The following is an 11,899-nucleotide window of genomic DNA, read 5'->3' on the forward strand; positions in this document are numbered from 1 at the left end:
ACCCTGCAATTAGAAACAATATGCGTACCAGGGGTGAACCAACCGGTGCACAACCACTGTCGCCTCGCCTGACATCGAGGAACACTATCCACACGCGATTGAGTCGGGCGCGAGAGAGAGGAGGGGAATCTTCATAGATGTAGGTTCAATACGGAATAAGTTGGACCATTGGTTAGATTAAAAAGAAGTATAAAAACTCTTTTATAAAAGGAACACGGTAAAACTAGTAAAATGAGTGCTTTTGTAGGAGTAGAGTAGAGAAACAACATGTATTCGTCTTAACAGACGGAAACTGTAAATTTATTCACTCATTGTCCGAAGTCCGTCAGACAATACCGTTGCGGCCGAGCCAATTAAACACTAACCACATCCGGTCCGGCCCAATACAAGCCCACCGAACCACGACAAATACAGGGCGATCTGGACCGTGGGCCCGTCAGATCACCAGCCATACCACACGACCGCAGAGGAGTAGCAAGAGCCCGGGGGAGAAATGAGCGCGGCGGCGGGCGGACTGCGGCGGCTGCTGGCGGCGGCGGCGACGGCGGGAGCCGCGGAGGTGCGGGCGTCCATCTTCGGCCACGCGCTGAACCCTACGGGGAGGCGCGCGGCGACGAAGCTCCTGCGGAAGAAGATGGTGGGCGACCAGGTGGCGCAGTGGTACCCCTACGACATCAAGCGCGACGACCCGCTCGTCATGGCGCGCGAGGAGAAGGAGTAAGTACTCACGCCCTGCTCGTCCGCCCGCCCGTTTGGGGCCTTGTAGTGGTTCGCTTGTCTCGCTTGATCCCTGTGCCGTGGGTTACTCGTGCTCGGTGCGTGTTCGTTGATATGCCTCCGAACCAGCGCGCCATCTCGCTGACGCCCGGGGATGCGTTTGCTGGCTTCAGTTACCGGCGCAAATGGACGGGCTCACAAATTTGATGTACCAGTCTCGTTGTTGGTTACTGCAACCAGGATGGCGTAGTGCCGTTGCAGCATGGTGTATCTAGGTTCCCACACCGTGCTTTCAGCCTCGATGGGTACCGCTGGAGGTCTAGAGCAATCAGTATTTCTAGCACGGTAGCACCTCTGGTGGCTTTCTAATTCATTTTCATCCATCTTTGGTGGTGGATTGACTTGCGTCTTTAGAAAGGCCAGAAGCTGTTGTTTTACTCTGCATCTTGCAATTCTATTTCTGGGTGCAAAATGATGTTTGCGACGTTGTTTATGAGTAGTCACAAGTATTCGTGGTGTGTTTGGTCTGTGGAGTCAACCTATACTTTGTAAGGTGATGCATCATCTCATAAATTTTGGTGGAATCAACTCATTCCTCATGTATATACTAATTATTACTTATGAGAAATGGGTGGTGATAGATCAACTTATTCTATTCCACAAACCAAATGAAAAAAGTGAGAAGTGAGAAGGAGATAGACCACCTCGTTCCTCAAACCATATGAAAAAGTGAAGAGTGATAAAAAGATAGACCACCTCATTCCTCAAACCAAAGACACTCTTGGTGTTAGTAGTCGCACTTGTAAGACAGTAAAAAGTAATGAAAGATTCTACAACGATATGCAAAAAAAAAATGCTAGCTGAAACATGCTAAGAAAAGCGTAGCGCAAGTGTGGATCAAGCATGATAGATAATCAGGGGCTGTTTGGTAGCTCAGTATTTTTGGAGTTTCAAGAAAAAACCATGGTATTTGTAAATACCATAGTATTTGTGGTTCAAAAGTGTTTGGTTGATGCTTGTAATAAAACTCTATTTTAAATACTATGGTATGATCAAAACCAAAGTTTTTTTTGAGTTTTGAATACTGAGGTTTGGGACTGAAGTTTTTCTCAGCCATGCCCTCTTGCGCCGAGTGAAGTTTTGGATACTGTGATTACTTAGCAGCCTTTTGCTGCCGTGACCAGCAGCCCACGTACACGTGTTATTGCTGATTTGTTTTATGTATAAAAACTAGGTAACCAAACATGCACATGTAGTTAGAAATATCATGGTTATATCACACTATTTGAAAACCATAGTATTTATGCTACAACAGTTTGAAAACTGTAGTATTTCAATACTATGGTATTTAAAACCTGTGATGCCAAACAGGGTGGCATCACAATTTTCACTTTTTCAGATATCATAGTATTGAAATACTACGGTTTTAGAACTGTTGTAGCATAAATACTATGATTTTTAAATAGAATGATATAACTATGGTATTTTTTATTACCGGTGCATGTTTAGTTATATAGTTTTTCATATATAAACTAAGTAATATTAGCACTTGTCATACCACGTGTACGTGGGCTGTTGGTCACCAGTAGCAAAAGGCTGCTCAGGACACAACATCCAAAACTTCACTGGACGCATGCGCACATGACAAAGGAAAACTTGAGGCCGAATTTCAGTATCTAAAATTCCAAAAATATTACGGTTTTGGTCATACTACAGTATTTAAAACAAAGTTTTGCCAGAACCAACGAAACACCTTTAAAACATAAATACTACGGTATTCACAGATATCATAGTTTTATCTTGAAACTCCAAAAATACTGAGCTACCAAATAGGTCCCTAGTGTTTTCCCATTCGGAACTTGCAGCATGGCCTTAGTGTTTTCCCATTCGGAACTTGCAGCATGGCATGCTGTTTTCTGTTCTTTCTGCTCACATTAGCACACGATTATAAAGGAGGCAACGAGTTAAATAGCACTCTTTAAGTTGAACACTTTCTGATTGCTACGAGCGTTTGTCTCACTGGGAGATATCTATTTTCCGCAGGCGTCTGGCTAAACTGGAAATGCTGAAGCGTCGTGGCAAGGGCCCGCCGAAGAAGGGTCAGGGAAGGCGTGCCGTCAAGAGGAGCAAGTAGTCGAGCTGTGCTACCCTATCAATGCTCATCTCTGTTTCTGGAGCTTGCCTTGTTCTTACATTGCTGTAACGTACTACCAGTGATTTGTCGGGTGAGTGGGCGACGACAGATGCAAAAAAAAACCCACCTTTTCTATCAAGTTTAGCTTACAGATGTTTTTTTTTTCATCAAATTGCAATGAAACCGCCTTCTATGTTGGATGGCTGATGTGCTTACAGTAGAGTTCATGATGCTGACACCTAATTAAGTACCGGCTACAGTGTTTCGGTGATAATTTCCAGGATGGACCAGGTGCCTTTCGGTCCGTCAAGATTAGGATGAAATAAATTCGGGATCTGAATTAATCATTCTCAATTGTACGACATGTATGGCGTGGCACGAATGAATCAACCGAGGTCAAACATCGTCGGAGCATGCATTATCGTGGTGTGATGCGGCGTCTAGAACTCGCCGCGTACGGCGTCGATGCAACTGCCGCCATGGAACGCGCCTGGTGCGGCGCCACGGCCGCCCCCGTCGCGCCTGCGAGGCACCGGGAGGCTCATCACGCACGCGAAGACGCTCGCCGCGCCGTCCCGAGCGAGCGCCGCGGCCACGGCGCGCGCGCCGGCCGGGCGGCACGCGTTGCACGCCGGCCCACGGCACGGGCAGTGCGGCGCCCCCGCCGATGCGCTGTGTGAACCCCGGCAGCGCCACGGCGGCGCCTAGCTCCTGCCCGGCGCAGAACGGTGCGGCCCTGATCCCCGTGTACCGGCTCGCGTGCAGGCTCGGCGCGCCGTCGAACCGCAGCACGGCGGAGAGGTTGTACGTGATGGCCGAGGCCGCGGCGTCGAATGCCAGGGCGCGGAGCTCGCCCGACGCGATGTACGGGACGACGTGGTGCGGCCGGAGGAGCAGCCGCGGGATGAGGGACGGCGCAAGGACGAGCACGGCCAGGAACACGACCAGGGGCGCGAGGCAAGCCGCAGCCGTGGCTGCCACTACTGCCACGCACTGCCGCCGCCGCCGACTCGCCGGCGACGGCGTCTCCGTGGACATGGCTCGCAGGATGCCGGGCGTGCCTGCTGGATCGTCAGCGTGTGTGTGTGTGATACAAGGCTCCGATCATTGGGACGATTAATGACCCAGGGAGCTGTTAGAAATATATGTATTTTTCATATCATTTTAATTCCATAAATTAACGTCATGAAGATGACATATAAATAATAATTAACCATAAAAATCGTGATCTCAAATGTATCCATAACAATATGGATCATGAGAACATAAATCTTATGAAACATATAAATCATATACTTATAATAAGCATGTAAACTGACGCAACAATTGAAAATAAACAGATAGCAACATAAATAGCATGACTGTAAAATTAAAACAAACAGATATAATATATTACTAGCATGAACAGACATCAGACATGTCATGATATAATATAACAGGACAGTTTAGATAAATTCTATGGCTACATATGAAACAACAAAGATGAATATATAAAACATATATAATCTGCAGAACGTAAAACAGTAAGGAACTGAATTGATCATACCTTCCATGCGCTCCGAGGATCCTGATCCTTGTCCAGCTTCTCTTGTCATCCGTACGTGATGAAGACGCCAGGAACCAGTGATGAAGGCAAACACGGACGTTGGGCAGTCGCGTAGACGCTCCCCAAAAACCTAATTGTCGATCCCTGTGCAAGGTCTCGAACGGCAAGGGCTTCGGAGGCACCTGCCCTCTCGCTTCTTTGTGCGCGCAGAGTCACGAGATGGAAATACCCTCACTTGCTGCTGGGCTGTGACTCTGAAATGGTTCTGCTCTCGTGTATCAAGTGACAGGGGTTCTCCCCTACTTAACCTCTCGTGTAGGGAAGCTGAAGGAGAAGGGTCGCATGCGGCTGACGAAGAGACGGACAACTGAAAGGTTTAACCCAGAGTTGAAAATCTCGCGGTTAATGAGTGCTAAAAATTAACACAACCACACCACGCCCGCTCGCCGCCTGCGTGCGTGCCTGCCTCGCCACGCCCGGCCCGAGCCCGGCCCGGCCGGCGGCGGCGACGCGCGCGCGCGTGTGGCACGCCCTTGTCCGTTTGTTAACTTCTCAAATTAAGTGGAATAATTCCCACCATATAAGTCAAGCCAAATACCCTTGGACTTCCAGTATGGTACTATTGGTATTCTCCACCATTACACACCATAGAGTTTATTGAATAAATGGGCCAAGCCCATAAAAGATCCAACAATCCCCACCAAACTCTAGGGTTTGTAATGATGAAGTATCAGAATCACAATCCTTTGATATACCAGTGTTTCGACTGATACTGTTAAGTTGAACATCCATCTAGAATAAGAGTTTCACTCATTTACAACTAAACAATGGACTAAGTCTTGAATTGACAGTTTTGTGCGAAATAAAATTCGCTCAAATCCTTTGCTGATACTAGGCTGCAAAAGGGCATTCCCGCTAATTAGAAGCATATAAGTCACACTTCAGTGCCTTTCATGAGTATTTAGGGATTACCCAAGTCCCATAGACTGTGACCAGCAGTCTGACTCATATAGGTGTATTCCTCAGAAGATGTTCTGTAGGACAACATCTCACCTTTATAAGACTCTTGGAATACATTAAGGTAAAAACCATCCTGCCTTACAGATAGGAAAGATGTGCATCAGAAATGAGTTAAGAAAGGGATCTTTTCTCACAATCTACTCCTAGCTTGTTTCTCCACTCTACTTCACGGGATCTCCGATCACATAGAGCAGGTTACCACTAGAGTAGATTTCACATGGGTCTCATACCCATTTCTCTCGATGCACTTTCTATCACATTGCGTGACAGACCCTTAGTGAATTGATCTGCCAGATTATTCAATGTGTGGACATAATCCACCGTTATAACTCCGGAGTTTTTCAGCTTTCTGACATATTTCAATCTCCTCTTAACATGCCTTGTAGACTTCATGTTATTCCTAGAACTGTTAACCTTTGTAATCATAGTTTGGTTGTCACAGTTCATGGAGATGGCCGGTATCGGTTTTTTAACTACCGGTAAATCCAATAGGAAATCACGTAGCCACTCGGCCTCAGCCCCAACAGTGTCTAATGCTACGAGTTCTTCTTCCATTGTAGGCTTCGTTAAGATAGTCTGCTTGCAAGACTTTCAAGAAACAGCGCCACCTCCAAACAGAAACACATATCCGCTTGTGGCATAAAGCTCATCAGCATCAGAAATCCAATTGGCATCACAATAGCCTTCCAGCACTTTTGGGTTTCCAGTATAATGAATATCGTATGTCATAGTACCTTTCAAATACCGCAACACTCTCTCAAGAGCACGCGAGTGATCATCTCCTGGTTTCGACACAAACCGACTCAGCTTACTCACAACATAAGAGATGTCTGACCTTGTTGCACTTGCAAGGTACATGAGCGAGCCAATGATCTGGGAGTATGTCAATTGATCCCTTGCTATTCTTAGATTCTTTCTCAATAGCATGCTAGGGTCATAAGGTGTTGGAGCAGGATCACAGTCACTAAAACCAAAGCGACTCAATACCTTTTCCACGTAATGAGATTGTAACAAAGTTACCCCACCATCAACTTCTCTAACAAGCTTGATGTTTAGAATGACATCAGCTTCTCCCAAATCTTTCATTTCAAAATTGCTCGATAGAAGATTTTTAACTTCCTCAATCACATTGAGATTTGATCCAAAGATCAAGATGTCATCAACATAAAGGCACTGCATAACAGACTCACCCCCACCATACCGATAATACACACACGTGTCAGATTCATTCACAGCAAAACCAGCAGCTGTAAGTGTATTATCAAACTTTTCATGCCATTGCTTAGGTGCATGTTTTAGGTCATACAATGATTTTATCAACCTGCACACCTTGTTCTTTTGACCATCCGCAATGAACCCTTCTAGCTGATCCATGTAGATCTCCTCATCTAACTCTCCATTTAGGAAAGTTGTCTTAACATCCATCTGATGAATGATAAGACCATAGGAGGCTGGCACGACTATTAATATGCGAATTGTAGTTAATCGAGCCACTGGTGAGTAAGTACCAAAGAAATCTTCACCCTCTTTTTGGGTATGTCCTATGGCCACAAGCCTTGTGAAAGGGAATTAGGCTTACACCTAGTCCCTAATTGATTTTGGTGGTTGAATTGCCCAACACAAATAATTGGACTAACTAGTTTGCTCTAGTGTATAAGTCATACAGGTGCCAAAGGTTCACACTTAGCCAATAAAAAGACAAGATATTGGGTTCAACAAAAGAGCAAAGGGACAACCAAAGGCACCTCTGGTCTGGCGCACCGGACTGTCCGGTGTGCCACCGGACAGTGCCCGGTGCACCACCGGAAAGTGTCCGGTGCACCAGAGGACTCCCAGTCAAACTCGTCACCTTCGGGAAAATCCAGAGGCGCTCCGCTATAATTCACCGGACTGTCCGGTGTACACCGGACAGTGTCCGGTGCTCCAAGGAACGGCGCCTCAGGAACTCGCCAGCTTCGGGAATTCACAACGGCCAGTCCGCTATAATTCACCGGACATGTCCGGTGTACACCGGACTGTCCGGTGTGCCATCGAAGCAACGGATACTTCGGCGCCAACGGCTACCTGCAGCGCATTGAATGCGCGCCAGCGCGCGCAGAAGTCAGGCACGCCCATGCTGGCGCACCGAACACTCTACAGTACATGTCCGGTGCGCCACCGGACATCCAGGCGGGCCCAGAAGACAGAGCTCCAACGGTCAGAACCCAACAGCTTTGGTGACGTGGCTGGCGCACCGGACATGTCCGGTGTGCACCGGACTGTCCGGTGCACCATACGACAGTCAGCCTCACCAAACGGCTAGTTTGGTGGTTGGGGCTATAAATAACCCCAACCACCCATCATTCATTGTATCCAAGTTTTCACACTTCCAACCACTTACAAGAGCTAGGCATTCAATTCTAGACACACTCAAGAGATCAAATCCTCTCCCAAATTCCACACAAAGCTTTAGTGAATAGTGAGAGAGATTTGCTTGTGTTCTTTCGAGCTCTTGCGCTTGGATTGCTTTCTTCTTTCTTGATTCTTTATTGCGATCAAACTCACTTATAATTGAGGCAAGAGACACCAATCTTGTGGTGGTCCTTGTAGGAACTTTGTGTTCCAAGTGATTGAGAAGAGAAAGCTCACTCGGTCCGAGGGACCGTTTGAGAGAGGGAAAGGGTTGAAAGAGACCCGGTCTTTGTGACCACCTCAACGGGGAGTAGGTTTGCAAGAACCGAACCTCGGTAAAACAAATTCGCGTGTCACACTCTTTATTTGCTTGCGATTTGTTTTGCACCCTCTCTCGCGGACTCGATTATATTTCTAACGCTAACCCGACTTGTAGTTGTGATTATTATTGAGAATTTCAATTTCGCCCTATTCACCCCCCCTCTAGGCGACTTTCACCTTGCCTTGTACCTTTCAATTGTACCATCAGGCCTAAGCTTTTTCTTGAAGATCCATTTGCAGCCTATAGGTTGACAACCATAAGGACGGTCAACGACCTCCCAAGTTCCATTAGACATAATAGATTCCATCTCACTCCTTACTGCTTCCTTCCATAAGTCAGCATCAGGAGAGGAATATGCCTCACTAATGGTAGTTGGTGTGTCTTCCACAAGGTACACTATAAAGTCATTACCAAAGGATTTTGCAACCCTCTGTCTCTTGCTCTTTCGAGTGACTATAGTGTCATCCTCCTCAGGGATGTGCACATGAAGATCCTGAAAGGGAAATGTGCCCTTGGGCCATTTCTAAGTATTTTGGTGATTGAGTGTCAACACAAGTGCTTAAATGTGAATCAATGCCCATGGATGAACAAAGTGCAAATCTAGAGCAAAGGTATGTTTCTAAGTCTTAGTACATTGGTTTTGTGTACTAATATACTTGTCTAAGTATTAGAAACAGGAAGAAGAAGAAAAGAAGAGAGTTGGCTGTGTACAGCCAAGAGGCTGTTTCGGTCTGGGGCACCGGACTGTCCGGTGGTGCACCGGACAGTGTCCGGTGCGCCAGGCTGCCTCGGCCGAAGAGGCCGCTCTCGGGAATTTGCTGACGGCGTACGGCTAAAATTCACCGGACTGTCCGGTGTGCACCGGACTGTCCGGTGAGCCAACGGTCGGCCGGGCCAACGGTCGGCCGCGCGATCTGCGCGGGACACGTGGCCAAGCCAACGGTCGGAAGGGGGCACCGGACTGTCCGGTGTGCACCGGACATGTCCGGTGCGCCAACGGCTCCCAGATCTCCAATGGTCGACTGCGCTGTTTAAGGAAGGAAATCGGGCACCGGACAGTGTCCGGTGTGCACCGGACTGTCCGGTGCGCCCGACGACAGAAGGCAAGGATGGCCTTCTGGATTTGTTCTCAACGGCTCCTAGCTGCCTTGGGGCTATAAAAGGGACCCCTAGGCGCATGGAGGAGAACACCAAGCATTCCTACAACATTCCTAAGCACCAAGACATCGATCTCACGCATTCGTTTCATTGTGATAGCATCTAGAGCTCTTATTGAGTTGCGAACTCTTTGAGTTGTGTTGCGAGCTCTTGTTGCGACTTGTGTGCGTGTTGTTGCTCTGATCTTTTGAAGTCTTGTGTGCGTTTCTCATTTCCCCCTTTGCTCTGTGTTCTTTGTGAACTTCAATTGTAAGGGCGAGAGGCTCCAAGTTGTGGAGATTCCTTGCAAACGGGATTGAGAAAAAGCAAGCAAAACACCGTGGTATTCAAGTTGGTCTTTGGACCGCTTGAGAGGGGTTGATTGCAACCCTCGTCCGTTGGGACGCCACAACGTGGAGTAGGCAAGCGTTGGTCTTGGCCGAACCACGGGATAAACCACTGTGTCATCTCTGTGTTTGATCTCTTGTGGTATTGTGTTTTGTTGAGACTCCTTTCTAGCCACTTGGCATTTATTGTGCTAACACTTAACAAGTTTTTGTGGCTATAAGCTTAAGTTTTACAGGATCACCTATTCACCCCCCCTCTAGGTGCTCTCAATTGGTATCAAAGCCGTTATCTTCAAGAAAGGGACTAACCGCCCGAAGAGATGGATCCTAAGGGGAAGGGAATCGTGATCAACGACAAGGAAAAGGAGTCCTTCGTCAACGAGCCAAAAGATGACAAATCCAACGACTCTGGCTCGGGCCACAGACGTAAAGATGGGAAGAAGAAGAAGACAAGACGTATCAAGGAGATCGTCTACTACGACAGCGACGAGTCTACTTCTTCCCACAAGGACGACGACTACGACAAACAAAAGACGGTTAACTCAAACTTCTCTTTTGATTATTCGCGCATTCCGCACAGCTCAAATGCTCATTTGCTCCCCATTCCACTTGGCAAGCCTCCTCACTTTGATGGAGAGGACTACGGATTTTGGAGTCACAAAATGCGTACACACCTATTTTCTCTCCATCCAAGCATTTGGGAGATTGTGGAAAGTGGAATGAAATTTGATAGCTCGGATAGTCCTTCATTTATTAATGAACAGATCCATAAAAATGCACAAGCTACTACTGTGTTGCTAGCCTCTTTGTGCAGGGACGAGTATCACAAGGTGAGCGGCTTGGACAATGCCAAGCAGATTTGGGACACCCTCAAGATCTCTCATGAGGGGAATGATGTCACCTTACTCACCAAGATGGAGTTGGTGGAGGGCGAGCTCGGACGATTCGCGATGATAAGGGGAGAGGAGCCGACGCAAACATACAACCGGCTCAAGATCCTTATCAACAAAATAAGGAGCTACGGAAGCACGCGATGGACGGATCACGACGTCGTCCACCTAATGCTAAGGTCATTTACCGTTCTTGATCCTCATCTCGTGAACAATATTCGTGAGAATCCTAGGTACACGAAGATGACGCCCGAGGAGGTACTCGGAAAATTCGTAAGCGGGCAGATGATGATCAAGGAGGCAAGATACGTGGACGACGCCTTGAATGGACCGATCAACGAGCCTCAACCCCTTGCTCTCAAGGCAACAAGAAGCAAGGAGGCGCTACCTAGCAGGGTGGCACAAATTGAGGCGGCCGGACTTAATGATGAAGAGATGGCCCTCATCATCAAAAGATTCAAGACGGCGCTTAAAGGTCGCAAGGGACAGCCAAGCAAGACCAAAGCCAAGGGGAAGCGTTCGTGCTTCAAATGCGGTAAGCTTGGTCATTTTATTGCTAACTGTCCCGACAATGATAGTGATCAGGACCAAGGGAATTAGAGGGAGAAGAAGAAGAATTATAAGAAGGCAAAGGGCGAGGCTCATCTTGGCAAGGAGTGGGACTCGGACTGCTCCTCGTCTGACTCCGACAATGAGGGACTCGCCGCCACTGCATTCAACAAGTCATCCCTCTTCCCCAACGAGCGTCACACTTGCCTCATGGCAAGAGAGAAGAAGGTAATCACTCGTAATGATGTCACTTATGATTCTTCTAGTGACGATGAGTCTAGTGATGATGAAATAGATTACTCTAGTTTATTCAAGGGATTGGACAGAAATAAAATTGATAAAATCAATGAATTGATTGATGCCTTGAATGAAAAGGATAGGCTTTTAGAAAAGCAAGAGGATTTGTTGTATGATGAACATGATAAGTTTGTAGAGGCACAAAAATCCTATGCTTTAGAAGTTAAAAGAAATGAAGTGCTTTCTAGTGAATTATCTTCTTGTCATGAAAACATTGCTACTTTAAAGAGTGTTAATGATGACTTAAATGCTAAACTAGAAGTAGCCAGTAAATCAACATCTTGTGTAGAAATTGTTGAAACGTGCACTAGGTGTAAAGATCTTGATGTTGATGCTTGTAGTAAACATCTAGTTTCAATTTCTAAATTGAATGATGAAGTGGCTAGTCTTAATGCTCAACTTAAGGCTAGCAAAAGCGAATTTGATAAGCTAAAATTTGCAAGGGATGCCTACACGATTGGTAGACACCCCTCAATTAAGGATGGACTTGGCTTCAAAAGGGAAGCCAAGAACTTAACAAGCCATAAGGCTCCCATTCCCGCTAAGGAA

At 46.9% G+C, this 11,899-nt stretch overlaps 1 protein-coding gene across 1 annotated transcript; it reads left to right on the plus strand.

Annotated features, from left to right (window-relative positions):
• Nucleotides 1–437: 437 nt before the first annotated feature.
• On the plus strand, nucleotides 438–3,063 carry LOC100277572 (uncharacterized). The gene is given in 2 exon segments (NM_001151094.1): nucleotides 438–717; nucleotides 2,761–3,063. Coding segments are annotated over 2 exon segments (315 nt in total). The 5' UTR covers nucleotides 438–493; the 3' UTR covers nucleotides 2,852–3,063.
• Nucleotides 3,064–11,899: the final 8,836 nt, after the last annotated feature.

Source organism: Zea mays, chromosome 8 (genome assembly GCF_902167145.1).
Source record: "Zea mays cultivar B73 chromosome 8, Zm-B73-REFERENCE-NAM-5.0, whole genome shotgun sequence".
In the NCBI taxonomy this organism is placed as follows: Eukaryota; Viridiplantae; Streptophyta; class Magnoliopsida; order Poales; family Poaceae; genus Zea; species Zea mays.